Genomic DNA, 19,560 nt, shown 5'->3' with positions numbered 1-19,560 from the left:
CCGGTCCAGGGCGCCAGCGGTAACCACGGTGATGGGCCTAGTAACTTGAGGAGGCAGGAACTGCTCACCCAGATAGCAGTGTTAATGGAACAGGTCAGTCAGACACTTTCTGATCTAATTGATCCAGTTCAGTGATTGGCTATATTTCATGGACCAACTGGCATGTGTCTTTACTGATATTTTCAACCTGTCCCTGACAGAGTCTGTAATACCTACATGTTTCAAGCAGACCACCATAGTCTCTGTGCCCAAGAACGTGAAGGTAACTTGCCTAAATGACTACCGCCCCGTAGCACTCACGTCTGTAGCCATGAAATACTTTGAAAGGCTGGTCATGGCTCACATCACCATTATGTCAGAAACCCTAGACCCACTCCGCCTATAGGGAGGAGGTCAGAGACCTGGCAGTGTGGTGCCAGGACAACAACCTCTCCCTCAACGTGAGCAAGACAAAGGAGCTGATCGTGGACTACAGGAAACGCAGGACCGAACAACTCCCCCATTCACATCGACAGGGCTGTAGTGCAGCGCCAAGACAGTCGTGAAGAGGGCACGACAACGCCTATTCCCCCTCGGGGGATTGAAAAATGTGGCATGGGTCCTCAAAGTTCTACAGCTGCACCATCAAGAGCATCCTTTCTGGTTGCATCACCGCCTGGTAGGGCAACTGCTCGGCATCTGACCGTAAGGCGCTACAGAGGGTAGTGCGTACGGCTCAGTACGTCACCGGGGCCAAGCTTCCTGCCATCCAGGACCTCTATACTAGGAAGGAACCTGTACCACTGCACATTGACTCAGTATCCCCTGTGTATATGCCTCGTTATTGTTAGTTTATTTTGTAATTTTCTTAACCAACAATGCACTTCAAGAAATAGAGTTTAAGGGCTTGTAAGTAAGCATTTCACGTTAAGGTTGTATTCACGTACCTGGTGTCCCAGGTCTTCCGAAAAAAAGTTGAACTCACCAACTTAGTATCCGAGGTAATCATCCTGCATCTACTCTCTCAGGTGAAGATCTTTGAGGAGGACTTCAGGAAAGAGCGGAGCGACAGGGAACGAATGAACGAGGAAAAGGAGGACTTGAGGAGACAGGTGGAAAGGCTGCAGGGTCAGATGACCAACCTCACCAATCAGGTTAGGAGCTGCTTTCTTCTGTGTCCTAAATGGCACCCTATTCCCTATGTAGTGCACAATGCCATGGGCCCTGGTCAAAAGTAGTGTACTGTATAGGGAAGAGGGCGCCACTTGGGACACAGACTGTTTCACAGCACTTTGCATTGAATAGGGAGGTTCTCATCTCCTCCACCTCCCATGTGTGGGTTTTCCTGATGTGTGTTCATAAATTTGAGTTGGTTTGTTCTTCTCAGCTTCACCAGGCCCAGAACGAGTGTCAGAGAGAGAGAACAGAGAGATGCAAGCTGGAGAGACTACAGATGCAGCATCATAAACAGGTACTGTAATCACCGGGCCTCAGTCCCTAATCATCTCCCATTATCGACAGATTTAGCTTGGCTTCAAATGGCTGTGGTGAACCTAGTCAATTAGCACAGGTGTTATAGGCTAACCCCTCAGTCCAACAGACAAGACTTGTCTTCACATGGCTGTGGTGGTAAACCTATCAGTCTAGTTTCACCTAGCACTTAGACCCTCTTTTGAAGTAATGACAGCAATAGGATGGATTTAGATGAGTAAAAATGGCTGTGTGCTGTGCTTCACTTCCTTCCTGTCTGTTTTGAGGAGCACCAACTAGGGCATTGCTTTACTACAGTTATATCTCAAACTAGTGCAACATTCCTCTGCCTGCCTGGAAACAACCCCCTCTGTATTTCCAGACGTAGATCAACTAGATCTGTTGCATAAAATCCAAGTGACTGGGTGCTGTGCTTCCTCTACCTGCCTGCTTGCCCTGCATTACTCTGCTCTGACCGGGGTTACCGAGGTGTGTGTCCCTGTGTTCCCTGGTAGGGCCAGCAGCAGCAGGAGAGGCGTACCTCAGACCCCTCCTCAGGCAACATGAATGGCCCTCTGAGCCCTCCCTACTGTGGTCCCTTTGTGCAGGTGGCTCCAGGAGGAGGGCTGGACGGCTGGCCAATACACCCCAGGATACCCACCAACCCAACAGTTTCTGCCGGCAGCGTAGCGCCACCAGGACGTGGCGACTTCCCACCCCTCACAACGGTAAGGGTCCGTATCACAATATATCAGCGGGAAAAAAATATGTGTTTCTTCCTAGTTCAGGTAGTCTGTCCCCATTTCGGTCCTTTTGGTTCCTAGTGAATATGGTAACCTAATCCCAAATGGACCCCTAGCCGCTACTCTTAGATCATAGCTGCTGACAGAGGAGCTTTTTTCCCCCCTTGCCAGTAAGCAGCTACTTGCTCTTTGGAGGCTTCGGCCGGGTTACTGTAAAGCACTTTGTGACAACTTTGGATTACAGTTAAAGGACTTAACTTAAAGGACTATATGAATAACATGTGATTGACTGACGTTCTCTCTGTTCTGCTTTTGATCCATCAGGGAACCCCGTGGCAGCAATCGTTCCCCCAGCCCAGAGGCTCCAGGGGACCCGGAGCAGGGGAAGGATCCAGACCACCTCCAGAGAACACAGGTATGCTGACACAATTTATGGCCAATGGAAAAAAGGGTTGAAAAATTCTGGTAACATTTCCAAAATTCGTGGAAATTGCCATTTAGATTATAGCTTCTAATCAAAAGGTTCTATACTTTTTTTTTAAAGTAAGGGAAATCAACACAAAACCAGACATGTCACCACTTCAAACCCTTCATTCTGGGTTGTACAATCTAATTAGAATGGTAACTGTCATCATAATAAAGGTTCAACTTAGATTCACTCCCGTTAATCGATCATAAATACACACACATACACAGCGAGTTAAAAACACAATTAGGCAAACTAAGCTAAATAAAAAAACACAAGCTGCAGCCCATTTTGGTAATTTGGGATCCCCCACTTCCAAACAGGGATTCCAACCAAGTTGCAAGCCTCCACTCCTTTTGTGGTGAATAGTTTTAAGCTACAGTGGCAATGTGTTCGGCGAGATCAGTTATATTAGAAGAGTGATCTGGGACATGAGTATTGTTCCAGGGCAATTCAAGTAGCATTGCCAATGTTCTCTGCATGTCTAGAGATGTCACGAATTTGGTCTAGGGAAAAACACACCAAATGACCTAGAGGCAGGGGCCTGAGTGTGAGTGATGTCACCTCTTATCTCTCCTCATTCCAGGAGGTTTGCAGTCTCTTAAACAGAGCCTTCATATCTTCATTGTTTGGAACGGTTCTCGTAGCTGTCACTACAAACCCAACAGTGCAATCATTTGATCCATTAAGGGTGGGTTGCACCAACATGGATTAACTCTTAAATCAAGGTTTATATATTAATCTTGTTGCACCAAATGTTTAACCTAGTTTTAAATTAATCCTAGATAAATTAAATCCTTCCTCTAATTTAACTTTAGTTTTCATTTTAAACCTCGATTAATTTTAAGCCTGTTGCTCAATTAATAAAAAATAAAAATTTAGGTTGGAGATTTAATTCTAAACTGCCACTTAATGTGGTTGAACTGATAACATGGCAGCATATCTACTGTGGAGAGACCAAAACAACAGTTCCTCAGAATAATTAGAGAATCCCGTTGAGTTTTATGATAAACTCATTTTTAGTAGGCTATTTACATGCCCATTTTGTATAACAATTGAATTGGGGCTTATGATATGCCCAGCCTTGGTACGAATGATGATGTTATGCAACATGCTATAACGGGCCACATAATGGTAACATTGTAGTGAAGTAGCATTAAAGTTACTTTTAACATGCATTATAGGCATCGATATTTACCAGTTATTTATGCTTACTAAATATTGGTGGGTTGTGCTGTCCGTCGTCATCACAGGGGTTATGGAGAGGGGCAAACTGCTGGGGAATCATCTCGCTTATCTTCTGGGTGATGGGATCAATTTCCTTGGACTGAGGCCCCCCTCCGGTCTGAAATAGCCCCCGCCTCTCTTCTGCCTCTTAATAGCTTAATAACACATCCTTTCCGCACTCACACAACTCACAGCCACATTCACTTAGTACAATTCCCAAACACACTCAGTAATCTCTGCTATTACCCCATTTGCATCTTCAACGATTCTCTTGTCGTTACTTCCTATGCACCATATGTATCTTCCTATACATATAAAATGACACCTTGTGCTATTATCAGTGGCTGCAGATCACGTAGACACAGACAGATGTCAGCGGGGCATGGTACTGTTATTTGCTCTCGCTCTAGTCTTTTCTAGAAGACTAGCGACCTTCTTCCATGTCCATATGTATCTTTATTTATTTTTTTTATTTTACCTTTATTTAACCAGGCAAGTCAGTTAAGAACAAATTCTTATTTTCAATGACGGCCTGGGAACAGTGGGTTAACTGCCTTGTTCAGGGGCAGAACAACAGATTTGTACCTTGTCAGCTCGGGGGTTTGAACTCACAACCTTCCGGTTACTAGTCCAACGCTCTAACCACTAGGCTACCCTGCCGCCCCTTCAAAGGTTCCTCTATAGTCTACAGTCACCATAGATTCTACAGTATCTATACTGTCTACAGTAGCTATAGTTTCGTGTATCTGTGTCTGTAATAGATGTTATAGACTCTCTAGTCTCGCCGCATCCCATACATATAGAATAACACCTCGTGCTATTACTTAAAAAATATCTTTATTTATTTATTAATTTTACCCCTTTTTCTCCCCAATTTCGTGGTATCCAAATGTTTAGTAGCTACTATCTTGTCTCATCGATACAACTCCCATACGGGCCCGGGAGAGACGAAGGTTGAAAGTCATGCGTCCTCCGATACACAAACCAGCCAAGCCGCACTGCTTCTTTAACACAGCGCGTCGGAGGAAACACCGTGCTGCAGAACAGATTGCAGGGTGCTGCAGTATTCTATGGCACATTATTTAAGTGTCAGCCATTGTTGCCAGAATTACGCAATTTACCACACACTGTCACCATCTACCACAAACAGTCACAGCATAAGCTCAAAACTTTTAAAGGATAAACCACTGTACTGCTTACAAGTTATATTTGCTTGATTTAGCTTATTAATTATTCATAAATAATTAATCATTAACATTTGGTTCGTGCATGTGACCGACCAGTACCTCACGAGGCGCCTTCTCTCCAAGTTGAGATCTTGAATCTGAGAGATCCCTTTCCGTTCTCAAAACAATGTTCTGTGCGTACTGCCAAGTTGCAGATACTGATGGTGAGAATTCCCCCACGCACGATCATTCAGTCACTTGCATGAACCCAGTTTAATTGGTTATTATAAACGCACAAACAATTTTCCTTCACACCTGGTTTGAAGGTCACCCGGAATAAGGCTGCATCAGCAGGAATTCCTGAATCCTACAACCAGGATTTCTGGTTGGGAAAGTTCCCAGAATTTTTCAACCCTACCAGGGAAACATATTTTATTTTTGCAAATCTCTCACTTTTTTTCCCCCCTCTCTCTCATCCATTCACAAATGGTCTCTTTTTGCTTTCCCCATTCTCTCTTTTTTATTTTGTTCTCTGAGTGGCTGATTGTGTGATCAATGAGATGTTAAACAAACTTTTTCCTCTACTCTGTCTATAGATCAGTCCACAGCAACTGGGTTTGTAAAAAGAGAGCGACAGAATATTGACCCTGGAAAGCACTAAGGGCCTCGCCACCGTTGGTTCTTTCGTTGCCTCACCATGGAGCCAGCTGGGTGGTAGAAGCATGACTCACTTTTCTGTTGACCCGGTGTGATTTGAACTATAATTGTCCTACTGAACTGTAGATATCCTGTTGTAATGTTGTTTATACTTGCCTTTTTATAAGCCTACTTGTGAGACAAACACTGTTTTTCGCTATTCAGAAATATAATACATCAATATTACCATTTTTAGATGTTTCTTTTTTTTTTAACCTCCGTATTATTTTTGGGGAGATTCAATATCTGCTTTAAATGATTCTATGCAGGAACTGAAGTCATTTTGTGTAATAGGTTGCAATTATCGAAATGTAACATTAAAACAATATACCTAATGTGATTTATCAGCTGTTGACGATCGTCCCACTGCAAATATTATTATTTTATTTTATTTTTTTTTACAAACAGTTTTGTTACTTGTAGGGCTAAGGGGTCCATTCTCCCATGTCAATAACATCCAATCCTACTTGTATTCATTCCAACGATATATATAATTCTATAGATAAATTGCCTTGGAATTGGATTCATAGAAGCGTAACCGCGGTTGTTTTTTTCTTTGTTTTTCCAGTACCATTGGTGTTCTAGAACTGTACTATAAGTGTAACTGTTCATAAAGTGATCGTTATAACACATCAAACTTGGGAAGTGAATTTAGCTGGTATATATCATGCCAAAAAAAAAAAAACGTGGCTGTGGTGATTTTATTGATCATTTATTTATAATCTACTGTTTTGATGGTTGCATTAACTAACTGTACATCACTTGTCTTTCAGTAATGCTGTTCTTTCTATGTTAGTGTACTCCCAATATATTGTAGCTATTGACATCGTATGTTTGTTACACACACACACACACACACCCTCACAAGAGCACCTGATTGGCCAAAAATGCACCTTTGCTTTGATTTCATTGGGTTAAATATTTGATAATCGATTCCAAAATATATATATATATATATATATATATATATATCCTCAACATATTTACCCACGAAGCTGTCCAGTCATGTCTGGAGAATTGGGTCATTGGTCGTAGTGTACCCAGGCTTTGTCCCAATAGTCTTGAATGGCTTCCTTTTCCTGGTCTCGTTTCCTTCCCTTCCTTCCCTACTGCTGACAGTTAGATAGTACTACTGTAATGTGTAGGCCTGTTCTGGTGACGTTAAACGTTAGCCTGCCTGAGCGCTCCGCTAGCAGTATGGTCAGTGTAGGCGCTGTAAGTGCATTAATATGTGAATTTATATCGCGTTAACAGGGTACAATTGGTCTCCGTCATATTGCTTTAACCTGTCAGTCATGTCCTTTTTGCATCAGTCAGAGGCGAGGAAATGAAGCGATTTTAAAACCCGAGACTCGACTAACCCCTAAGGTTCAGTCAGCCAGCCATTACCTCAGTAACAGCCCAGTGATAAACCACCTCCGCCAGACAGGGACTGTTACCCAAATGGCACACTATTCCCTCTATAGTGCACTACCCTTGCTCTCCCGGCTCTGGTTAAAGGAAGTGCACTATATAGGGAATAGGGTGCCATTTGGGTCCCATTCCTGACTCAGCTGGCTTCTGTCTCAATGCACCTCTCAGACCAGCAGCTCCATACTATCTACAGTATCTACCCGACAGTCCTGTGAACCTTTGTGACACTGTCAACAGAGCCGGGCTTGAATTCCCAGCCACGTACCTTACCCCAGGTACTTCTGTTGATTGGATAGGTGTTGACAACATGGCAACAATGAAAACTCCTTGTATGACAAGGTGGATTTATTGTTACCGTATTTGCTTATACCTTGCCAATGCTTAATGTCGACTAGTGTCTGGAGGTTAGGGGGCGAGGGGTTGATTTTTGGGGATTGGTCACTACCCTAGAGCTCCAATCCTCCCGATGTGTGATTTGGTGGTGAACTAATGTTCTGTGTCTCCTCCTGAATCAAACCAATAACTCAAAGCTATATAGGGTTGAACATGTATCGTGTTATAATCCTTATTGTGTTTTGTTTCATTCAGACTGCTGGTAAAGATGGGTGTTTTATTCACAATGTTCACTGTAAATAGCTGGAACAGTCTTTTCTTTTAAAAGACCGATTCCAGAATGGTCCAATAGTTGAATGGTGACGTTTTAAAGGTTGAATTGCACTTTGAAAGGAAGACTTTGTTTTCCTCTGGCGGTTGTCTTTTTCTGGTTTGTAGTTCTGGAGTTTTTGCAGGAGGCAAAAGCACATTACTGATGTGATGAGACTTTTTCTATTTGACTGGCTTAATAAACATATCCTAAATGTCTTTGTACTTTTTTACTCTGGTGTTTATTTTCAATTAAAGTTTTTTTTTTTTTTTTTCTGACTTAAAAATAACATTCTCTTTAACAAACCATTGTTGACCTGGACATTTTGTGAAAAGCATGTGATTGGCCACACACCACAGGGCATCATCGTTTACAGGAAGAAGTTGGCTCCATGTTGCATTGATGTGATTTATTGACATGAATTAGTCAGGCAGAAGCAGTGGATAACTAGGCGTCTGGTCTGGGTGGCAGGACGAGGAGGTAGCATGGCTCCTAGGGTTACCAGGCCCAGCCTGAATGCACTGAAGGACTGGCCTGGACCCTAGAACTCAGGCTTGGCACCACAGAATCACTGTTTTCAAGCCTCACCTTCATACAACATGCCACCTCCTTTATGACCTACAACCCTTACCCAGTACCACCATCAACTGATTTCTACTCTACGTATGGCTTGTCTGTTTTGTTTTTTACAAGAGGGGGGGGGGGGGGGTTGAAAAGGATGGGGGGTGGGGGGTTGAAAAGGATGGGGGGTGGGGGGGTTGAAAAGGATGGGGGGGGGGAAAGTGTTGTAGGACCATTTTGGTTTTCCTGGTCCAGATTAAGCCTACTCCTGAAATTAAAATTTGAAACATAGTCATTGGAGGATTTCCATTTGAAAGTGCTGTTTAGTCTAGAAAGAAGTTTAATCTGAACCCTGGAAACCGTTCCACTGTGATTTCATGTATCTAAAGGAGCGATCTCTAAAAAATATATATATATATATTTTTTTAATCAAATCCAGCCTATCGGGGATGGAATGAATTCCATTTCAATTCAGGAATTTACTCAACTGAAATGGAATTTGACCCCAGCCCTGATGACAACACAGGCTGAGTCGCAAATGACACCCTATTCCTTATGTAATGAATTTCCAGTAATGCACTACATAGGGAACACTGTGCCATTTGGGACACGACCACAGTAAAACTTTAGTCAATGTTCTGCTGGGTGGACTGGGATAAGAGTTGATTGAAGTATTTGATGATGTCCATCCGAACCTCAGACACTGTGACCCGGGGGAACCACCTCATCACGGGCTTTCCGTCCGGTCCGACCAGGAACTTCTCAAAGTTCCACTTGATGTCGTTCATCTTCAGGGGCTCCCAGAACAGCCTGTTAGTGGGGTTCCCAAAGCTGTCCCCTACCGGCGGGCAGGAGTTCTAGAAGACAGGGTTATAGTGTTAGAACAGTTCTAGAAGACAGGGTTAAAACGGTTCTAGAAGGCAGGGTTAAAACAGTTCTAGAAGGCAGGGTTAAAACAGTTCTAGAAGATGGGTTAAAACAGTTCTAGAAGACAGGGTTAAAACAGTTCTAGAAGATGGGTTAAAACAGTTCTAGAAGATGGGTTAAAACAGTTCTAGAAGATGGGTTAAAACAGTTCTAGAAGACAGGGTTAAAACAGTTCTAGAAGATGGGTTAAAACAGTTCTAGAAGACAGGGTTAAAACAGTTCTAGAAGATGGGTTAAAACAGTTCTAGAAGACAGGGTTAAAACAGTTCTAGAAGACAAGGTTAAAACAGTTCTAGAAGATGGGTTAAAACAGTTCTAGAAGACGGGTTAAAACAGTTCTAGAAGACAGGGTTAAAACAGATCTAGAAGACAGGGTTAAAACAGTTCTAGAAGACAGGGTTAAAACAGTTTTAGAAGGCAGGGTTATAGGGCTAGGACAGTTCTAGAAGACGGGGTTAAAACCGTTTGTTTTGGAAGACAGGGTTAAAACAGTTCTAGAAGACAGGGTTAAAACAGTTCTAGAAGACAGGGTTAAAACAGTTCTAGAAGGCAGGGTTAGAACAGTTTTAGAAGGCAGGGTTAGAACAGTTTTAGAAGGCAGGGTTATAGGGCTAGGACAGTTCTAGAAGACGGGGTTAAAACAGTTTGTTCTGGAAGACAGGGTTAAAACAGTTTTAGAAGACAGGGTTATAGGGTTAGGACAGTTCTAGAAGACATGGTTAGAACTAGGGTTAGGCAGGTTGTGTTGTCCTCTCATAAGGATTTTACGGGAGCTACAGTAAGGATCCCATGTCATACCCGTTTTGGCCAGACAGCATCAGATACATGGGCTACAAATACAGAGACAGAGGGGCTGTTTTGCTCACTCAGATGCTTTCTCGTGACATGCAGTTGAAGTCGGAGGTTTACATACACCTTATCCAAATACATTTTAAACTCTGTTGTTCACAATTCCTGACATTTAATCCAAGTAAAAATTCCATGTCTTAGGTCAGTTAGGATCACCATTTATTTTAAGAATGTGAAATGTCAGAATAATAGTAGAGAGAATTATTTATTTCAGCTTTTATTTCTTTCATCACATTCCCAGTGGGTCAGAAGTTTACATACACTCAATTAGTATTTGGTAGCATTGCTTTCAAATTGTTTAACTTGGGTCAAATGCTTTGGGTAGCCTTCCACAAGCTTCCCACAATAAGTTGGTTGAATTTTGGCACATTTCTCCTGGCAAAGCTTTTGTAACCGAGTCAGGTTTGTAGGCCTACTTGATTGCACACACTTTTTCAGTTCTGCCCACAAATGTTCTATAGGATTGAGGTCAGGGCTTTGTGATGGCCACTCCAATACCTTGACTTTGTTGTCCTTAAGCCATTTTGCCACAACTTTGGAAGTATGATTGGGGTCATTGTCCATTTGGAAGACCCATTTGCGACCAAGCTTTAAATTAAACTGATGTCATGAGATATTGCTTCAATATATCCACATCATTTTCTGCCTCATGATGCCATCTATTTTGTGAAGTGCACCAGTCCCTCCTGCAGCAAAGCACCCCCACAACATGACGCTGCCACCCCCGTGCTTCATGGTTGGGATGGTGCTCGTTGGCTTGCAAGCCTCCACCTTTTTCCTCCAAACATAACGATGGTCATTATGGACAAACAGTCCTATTTTTGTTTCACCAGACCAGAGGACATTTCTCCAAAATGCACAATCTTTGTCCCCATGTGCAGTTGCAAACCGTAGTCTGGCTTTTTTATGGCTGTTTTGGAGCAGTGGCTTCTTCCTTGCTGAGCGGCCTTTCAGGTTATGTCGATATAGGACTTGTTTTACTGTGGATATAGATACTTTTGTACCTGTTTCCTCCAGCATCTTCACAAGGTCCTTTGCTGCTGTTCTGGGATTGATTTGCACTTTTCGCATCAAAGTACGTTCATCCTTCCTGAGCGGTATGACGGCTGTGTGGTCCCATGGTGTTTATACTTGCGTACTATTGTTTGTACAGATGAATGTGGTACCTTCAGGCGTTTGGAAATTGCTCCCAAGGATGAACCAAACTTGTGGAGGTCTACAATTATTTTTCTGAGGTCTTGGCGGATTTCTTTTCATTTTCCCATGATGTCAAGCAAAGAGGCACTGAGTTTGAAGGTAGGCCTTGAAATACATCCACAGGTACACCTCCAATGGACTCAAATGATGTTAATTACCCTATCAGAAGCTTCTAAAGCCATGACATTTTCTGGAGTTTTCCGAGCTATTTAAAGGCACAGTCAACTTAGTGTAACTTCTGACCCACTGGAATTGTGATACAGTGAATTATAAGTGAAATAATCTGTCTTGTTAGAAAAATGACTTGTGTCACACGCAAAGTAGATGTCCTAACCGACTTGCCAAAACTATAGTTTGTTATTTAACAAGAAATTTGTGGAGTGGTTGAAAAGCGAGTTTTAATGACTCCAACCTAAGTGTACAAAAACTTCCCGACTTCAACTGTAGATCTCCTCCAATGGACTCAAATTATGTTAATTAGCCTTTCAGAAGCCACTTTCTAATTGAAGGTAATTAATGAAGAAGAAAATGTTTATCCTTTATTTTTATATATTTTTTTGTTTTACATTTTTGGGGAAGCACGGCTTCCCTTGGTGTCCGTGATACACCTACTGTAGTAGACCTAGTGACAATCACTGAGTGTCATTACACTGTTTTTAACAGATAGTCTATTTCCATTCGTCAAAATGGCGCATGCACAGTGCACTGTTTGGGTGCTGTAATTATTTTGAAGTGGACAAACGTGTACAGCGGCAGGTAGCCTACTAAGTGATTTGTTTTTACAATCAGATGAAAACATAACCGGTTGTGTTCATGTCACATTAAAATGTCATACATTTTTACTGTTAAATGACACGTCTTTACTAATAAGCCTATTAAAAACTGGTGTGCACCCAATAGTCCCCCCCCCCCCCCCCCCCCGCCCCCCCCCCCCCCCCCCAAATGTAATGATATAATTCCCACTCTGTGTAACCCAGTTGCATATCTGTTACAGGGTGATTTTGCCAACTGTCACTTCCACACAGTATCTGTCCAAGAATTCAGTCAGGATTATAGTGGGAAGGAAGTAAATCGCCCAGAAAGGGTTATTGACCCCCTGTAGACGAGGATGACAACAGCAATCACCTGAAGGATGACCCATCCCTAAATGTTCCAGTTTTCCACAAGTCCTGGTTGAAGATTTTTGGGATTTCTTGCTTATTACCTCGTGATTCCAGGAATCTTCTAACCAGGATTTCGGGAAAAACCTGAACATTTTGGGTGTGTGTCCAGATTTTTGATACCCTAATCACTTGCTTACTTTGAGGAAAGTGTAGACTCCTTGTTCTGTGTCTCCGTTCACATCCCCCCTCTGGAATAGCAGGAAGTTTGGAACGAATCCATTTCCTGGTCGGACATGCCTGGAACCCAAGGAGAGATAGATACGCTTATCACTGGTGTGCTTCCCAAATGGCAATCTATTCCCTATATAGTGTGTTACTTTTGACCAGGGCCCCATGAGGCTCTGGTCAAAAGTAGTGCACTATTTAGGGAATGGGGTGCCATTTGGGACACAGCCATTGCCTAGACATGCTTTTGAGCCACTTAACGGACCTTTTTAATGGGTGCCTCACTCACTGAGCTATTGCCTTAGATAGATCGACTATGTGACACGAACACGAACCACAACACTGTTAAGCATGTTATACATACAATCTCTGCTTTCACTAGAGAGGTTAACAACCCAGGTTATAAACCCAAATATACTGAAGGCGGACACTGGTGAAACCAGGGTTTCTAGTCTGGTCTACATGGGGTTTAAGCTGGCCAGGAGTAGAGTCTAGGGTGGGCTAGAGGGACCAGATACCATAGGAATGTTGTATATGTTTCTCAAAGTGGGTTATACCTTAGGGATTTGTATATCGCTCCTTAGACGTTCTTTTCCAAACTAAAAGAAGCTCTATTGATTGACAGAAGTATTGCTGTCTTGTTCCCTGCATTCAGGCATGCAGGACAATTGGATTAGTTTCAAGTTTCAGGTTTATTTCCCCTATGTAATAAAACATTGGTCATGTATATCGTATACATTACACCACTATGTCTTTTTTACCCCCTAAGGTCGACGTCTGTGCCCCATCTAATTAGCATAATACACAATTCCCCCATCAAAATCTGTCAGTTTAAATGACGTACGTTTTTTCATGTTAACGGATCTCTGAGACAAACAATACTTACTTCAGAGAGGCCAGAATCTCATGATTGTCTCCTGGCTCCTGTTTTCCAAACTGATTGGAGGGGAACCCGAGAATGGTGAACCCATAATCCTTCATCTCCTTGTGTAGTGCATTCAACTCTGATTAGATGACACACGCACACACACACACACACACACACATACACTGATGGATTAAAGGTTGTATAATAACAACATAATAAACCCTTGGGTAAATTGAAGACAAAATCAGATTTCAAAACAACGTACATTAAGTAGGGCGTACACTATAGTTCTTCCTCTTCTCGTCACATATGGCCTCTTTCTCTTTGTTGAAGAGCGCTTTACGGGCTTCATTCAATCAGATCCGCTTTAGCCGACAACCGCATTACGGGCTTCATTCAATCAGATCTGCTTTAGCCGACAACCGCATTACGGGTTGTTTTGGCATGTCGGACTTGGAACTGCGTTAGAGCTGTCAAATCCAAAAGCGACTCCTGGCATTGTACCTAAAGCGGACATTGCCATTGGCTGCACGGAGATGCATTCACAGACACCTCACACAGCCTTTGTTTACAAGTCAACACTGGAATGTGAGATGTAATCTACACCTCCATTAGGCTGATAGAAATTCTCATTATTTTGTTTCTCGATTTTTCTATGTGATCGTCATTATTTCTACATGGCCTACACTTCCCTCCTTCTGACTGCAAACTCAAGTGAGGTGGGTGTGGCTTCCTGACAACGATCACAAGAACAGCTGCTCACTGATTTTGGACAGCTCCAATGCAGTTCCACCTCCGTCACTGCCAAAACATTAGTTATGTGGGTGTCAGCTAACGGCGGTTAACGCTTGATCTGATTGAATCTAGGCCTGTCAGTCAGTCAAGCCTGTCAGTCTATGCATGGACCTGCTCGTTGTAAGAGGGATTTACAGTGAATCAGGCTGTGGGGTTTTGAGGGTAAGGTTGGTCTGTATCCAGATGTTCATGCCGTCTCAAAGTTTCTGTACCATACCAGGGTATACCGAATGTCTACAGCAGTGGCGGTATAAAAAACAACAAACAATTTAGGCAACAGGGATCTTGTTCCAGGAGGCGGTTGAACGTCCAGGAGGCGGTTGAACAAAATCTTAGATTTCTTATAATTATGAGAATTGGCGTAGCACGCAGACCCTGCAAGGCGGGGTGCCCCCCCCCCCCCCCCCACACACACAAAAAAAACGTATTGAAAATCACACTGTGCGGGCCTCCCGAGAGTCAGCAGTCTGAGGCACTACAGCCCCGGGTTTGATCCCAGGCTGTTTCACAGCAGGCTGTGACCGGGAGACCCATAAGGCGGCGCACAATTGGCCCAGTGTCGTCTATGTTAGGTAAGGGTTTGGCCGGACGGGATTTCCTTCTCCCATCGTGCTCTAGTGACTCCTTGTGGTGGGCCGGGAACCTGCAAGCTGACTTCAGTCATCAGTTGGACGGTGTTTCCTCCGACACATTAGTGTGGCTGGCTTCCGGGTTAAGCAAGCAGTGTGTCAAGAAGCAAAGTGGCTTGGCAGTGTTGTGTTTCTGAGGACGCGTGGCTCTCAACCTTCGCCTCTCCTCTCCATAGGGGAGTTTTAGCGAGGAGACAAGACTGTAAGTACCAATTTGATATCACAAAATTGGGGAGAAATAAGGTTAAAAGCACAAAAAATAATATATATAAAAAAAATATATATAATAATCATACCAACGGTATATTGCCCAAGCTTAAGCGTGGGGCTAGTCTACTGTTAGCTAACTCTCCTGTTAGCCTATTGTTAGCTAACTCAACTGTTAGTCTACCGTTAGCTAACTCAACTATCAGCCTACTGTTAGCTAATTCAACTGTTAGCCTACTGTTATACTGTTAGTCTTAAGCCAGACAGTCTTACCCAGGTACTGGAAGGTGAGTCCTCAGTAAGAGGCTACGTTGACGAAGAGGACGGTCTTCCCCATGTACTCACGGAGGGAGACTGAACGACTCCCATTCAGGGTCTTAGCATTGTAGTTATAGATGGTGCCATCTTTTGATGGGTCACACACCTGAAGATCAAAACACACACACACACGTTTAAACATTTATGCATATTCTCTGCTGTATATTTATGCATGTGCTTTATTGTGGTGCTATCAGCTGTTAGTCTCAGAAAATAGGCCAAATGCATGTAGACCCAGTTTTCAATCTTCAACAAAAAATCTAAACTAATCAATGACATCCAATAGTGATGTTTACCACTCTAGTCTTGTAGACCAATAATGTAAGCACTATAATTCTACTTGTTTTACATAATAAATCATGTGTATTTATCTGTCTAGGGCTGTCCCCGCTTAAAATACATATTGGTCAACCGAGAGTCGTCTGTTCTTTCAACCAATTGATTGGTCTAAATTTGTAAATGTGTATTTTTCCATATATAGACCCACCCTATGTGTTTTTAATAAAATCATCTACATGCACTTGAGCTTGTCTGGTGCTTTAAGACAGAGGTGTTAATCTCATTTCGAGGAGGGGCAAGTGTCTGCTGGTTTTAGTTTTTTCCTTTAGATTAAGACCTGGATGACCAGGTGAGGGGAGTTCCTTACTAATACCTAGACAACCAGGTGATGAGCGTTCCTTACTAATCAGTCACCTTAATTCATCAATCAACTACAAGGGAAAAGTGAAAACCTGAAGACACTTGGCCCTCTATGGATTGAGTTGGACACATGTGCTTTAAGCACACTGTTTGATGAAATAATTAAGACACACAAATGACTCAAAGAGGGAGCAAGAGATCAAGATAACCAGAACAAAAAAATATATATTCCAAACGCTCCTCCTCCCACCTGTCATTATGCTCCTGAAGGGTAGTAGGCTACACCAGGAGTCACCAACCAACCCTTTTTCATGTGGAGTGTCAATTTACAATTTATCTTAACAGTTCTACCGATCTGCGGTGGAATGAACTTGTAACGCTGTATCAACAATGAACTTGCAACGTTGTATCAACTATTCTGGGCCCTCAGAGTTTCCCTGCCAGAGTGAGCTCTGGACAGACACAGTTGTAGGCTATTTGCGCAAAGGGATAAGAAGAAATCAGGTATTTTAAGATGAAAATACAATGAATAAATACACAAAACTCATAAATTGAATTAAATAAACCAAAACTATTTTTAAACCAAAAACACAAAACATCCACATCAAATTAAATATTTTTTATTTTATCAAATAACCACTTTTTGTGCCGTATTAATTTACAATCCTTACAAACCACTTAAAGTAAATGTACATTACTGTATTGTACATAGGCTGATCATCTAGGTTTGTACCTGTAGACTTTCTATCACCATGGAGATAAAAACAATGACCAATACAGTAATTGATTACATTGAGACATCAAGTAGTTTGTGATGTGATGACGTGGCTCAGTTGGTAGCGCACGGTGTTGTGGCAATGCTAGAGTTGTGGGTCTGATTTCTACGGAAATGGATGCACTCCCTACTTTAGATCTCTCTGAATAAGAGCATCTACTAAAAATAAATAAACAGACCATTTCAGTTTTCTCATAGAAATGTGTTGCATTTGCAAAGAAACTAGAAAATATACACTACCTTTTAAAAGTTTGGGGTCACTTTGAAATGTCCTTGTTTTTGAAAGAAAAGGCTTTATTTTGTCCATTAAAATAACATCCAATTGATCATAAATACAGTGTAGACATTGTTAATGTTGTAACTGACTATTGTAGCTGGAAACAGCAGATTTTGGGGGGAATATCTACATAGGCCCATTATCAGCAAACATCACTCCTGTGTTCCAATGGCACGTTGTGTTAGCTAATCCAAGTTTATCATGTTAAAGGCTAATTAATCATTAGAAAACCCTTTTGCAATTATGTTAGCACAGCTGATAGCACAGCAGATACTAGTTGAGTATCTGGAGCATCAGCATTTGTGGGTTCGATTAGAGGCGACTCCGGGATGCTGGCTTTCTAGGCAGAGTTGCAAAGAAAAAACGATATCTTAGACTGGCCAATAAAAATAAAATATTAAGATGGGCAAAAGAGCACTGGACAGAGGATCTCTGCCTAGAAGCCCAGCATCCCGGAGTCGCCTCTTCACTGTTGACGTTGAGACTGGTGTTTTGCGGGTCCTATTTAATGAAGCTGGCAGTTGAGAACTTGTGAGGCGTCTGTTTCTCAAACTAGAAACTCTAATGTACTTGTCCTCTTGCTCAGTTGTACACCGGGGCCTCCCACTCCTCTTTCTATTCTGGTTAGAGCCAGTTTGCGCTCTTCTGTGAAGGGAGTAGTACACAGCGTTGTACGAGAGCTTCAATTTCTTGGCAATTTCTCACATGGAATAGCCTTCATTTCTCAGAACAAGAATAGACTGATGAGTTTCAGAAGAAAGTTATTTATTTTTGGCCATTTTGAGCCTGTAATCAAACCCACAAATGCTGATGCTCCAGAGACTCAACTAGTTTAAGGTTCCGTTTTTTTGCTTCTTTAAACAGAACAACAGTTTTCAGCTGTGCTGACATAATTGCAAAAGGGTTTTCTAATGATTAATTAGCCTTTTTAAAATTATAAACTTGGATTAGCTAACACAATATGCCATTGGAACACAGGAGTGATGGTTGCTGATAATGGGCCTCTGTATGCCTATGTAGATATTCCATTAAAAATCAGCCGTTTCCAGCTACAATCGTAAATTACAACATTAACAATGTCTACACTGTATTTCTGATCAATTTGATGTTAATGGACAAAAAAACATGTGCTTTTCTTTCAAAAACATGGACAAGTATTTTTATATTCCACAAGTATTATCAGATGAACTGTTTTGTACAGATAATTATCAGACACAAGTTACAAATGTTGATAGTAAAATACCAGGCGCGTTTTGCGTAATGGTTCGCGTGACGCTCCAAGCATAGGTAAATATTTAGTTTTGTCACCAGATTGATTATTTCTATTTGAACAACAAGCACTGGATTGTGAAATAAACAGAATAATATTTTACTACACCGAAACGATAAATCAAATATGCCACATTGTAAAAGATTAGCCTGTGTCGCAATTTAGTTATCCCAGCCATATTTTCAAATTAAATTATATTGTATCAATCGTAATATAACTAGGCTATATAATATATTCATCCATTTACAGCAGGAATTACCTGACTGAATGAGTCGCCTTCAGCCCAGTGCTGTAACAGCCCCAGTAGTATCAGAGGTAGGACCCACAGACTCTCCTGCATGCCCCGCATCGTGACAGTGAGAAGGACCTGTGTATGTCCGCTCCTTTTCCTTCCACAAGGATGTAGTTTACAATCTGTCCAGTATGATTTATCCCTCTCCACGCAATGACAACAAGCTGACGCACACTTCCTTCTCAGCCAATACAAATCCAGAGCCCAGTCTCTAATGTTTTTTTATTTTTTTCTCTCACTGGGGTTCGTGCTGACGACTGCCTTTTGACAGAGTAGATAGACACCTAGACAGGTCAGTTACCACACACTGACAAATGGCAGAGTAGATATCAAGAGTCTGTCACCACACACTGACAAATGACTGACTGCCTTTTGACACGAAATTGGGGAGAAAAGAGGGTGATAGTACATCTTTTAATTTTATTTTTTATAAATCTGATGTCTGTCATCATTATCATGATCATGTTTGATGTGGCAAAGATAGTGCACTTACAATATGATGCAATTTATTAATTCTACTAAATAAACTACCATGTGTTGGGAGAAGTAGGCCTACCAGAATACAAAATGTCACTAATATTTAGCCAACAGGGGGGGGGGGGGAAATTGAAATTATATTTAACTGCCTCCTACAGTTTTCTGCTGTTTCCATGGTGAGCTGAGCCTCCAGCTGGCTACCCAGCAAACCCAAATTGGTGCAGTGAAAGTTCCCAGAACATTCATTAGGTTGCTGCAAATGTTCTCATAAAACAAAAACTGTCCAGTTGAGCAGATTATTCTACATTGCTTCTTTTAGGATGCAAAAAACATTCACGTGATGTTACA

At 42.0% G+C, this 19,560-nt stretch overlaps 2 protein-coding genes across 10 annotated transcripts in view; one reads left to right on the top strand and one right to left on the bottom strand.

The window, feature by feature from the left end:
• The window catches only part of LOC100305133 (TNFAIP3-interacting protein 1), a 42,062-nt gene extending 34,041 nt beyond the window's left edge, over positions 1 to 8,021 (top strand). For 5 of the 9 annotated variants that reach the window (XM_036943453.1, XM_036943452.1, XM_036943450.1 and 2 more), the window contains 6 exons: positions 1 to 93; positions 1,008 to 1,133; positions 1,367 to 1,450; positions 1,965 to 2,183; positions 2,517 to 2,607; positions 5,648 to 8,021. The exon at positions 1 to 93 is cut by the window's left edge and continues 51 nt beyond it. In XM_036943453.1, the coding sequence (XP_036799348.1) occupies positions 1 to 93; positions 1,008 to 1,133; positions 1,367 to 1,450; positions 1,965 to 2,183; positions 2,517 to 2,607; positions 5,648 to 5,712 (678 nt within the window). In that variant the 3' untranslated portion in view covers positions 5,713 to 8,021. The remainder of the gene's footprint in view (positions 94 to 1,007; positions 1,134 to 1,366; positions 1,451 to 1,964; positions 2,184 to 2,516; positions 2,608 to 5,647) is intronic. The other 4 variants (XM_036943456.1, XM_036943451.1, XM_036943454.1 and 1 more) reach the window with 3 other exon arrangements.
• A 541-nt stretch (positions 8,022 to 8,562) lies between these two features.
• Positions 8,563 to 18,933, bottom strand: LOC110489202 (glutathione peroxidase 3-like). The gene is made up of 5 exons (XM_036943457.1): positions 18,703 to 18,933; positions 15,438 to 15,588; positions 13,552 to 13,669; positions 12,638 to 12,737; positions 8,563 to 9,221 (listed from the first exon to the last, which is right to left on the bottom strand). Exons 1-5 carry the CDS (start codon positions 18,790 to 18,792, stop codon positions 8,991 to 8,993), a joined length of 690 nt encoding a protein of 229 aa, XP_036799352.1. The 5' UTR covers positions 18,793 to 18,933; the 3' UTR covers positions 8,563 to 8,990.
• Positions 18,934 to 19,560: the final 627 nt, after the last annotated feature.

Source organism: Oncorhynchus mykiss, chromosome 14 (genome assembly GCF_013265735.2).
Source record: "Oncorhynchus mykiss isolate Arlee chromosome 14, USDA_OmykA_1.1, whole genome shotgun sequence".
In the NCBI taxonomy this organism is placed as follows: Eukaryota; Metazoa; Chordata; class Actinopteri; order Salmoniformes; family Salmonidae; genus Oncorhynchus; species Oncorhynchus mykiss.
This window is presented reverse-complemented; position numbering and strand designations above follow the sequence as displayed.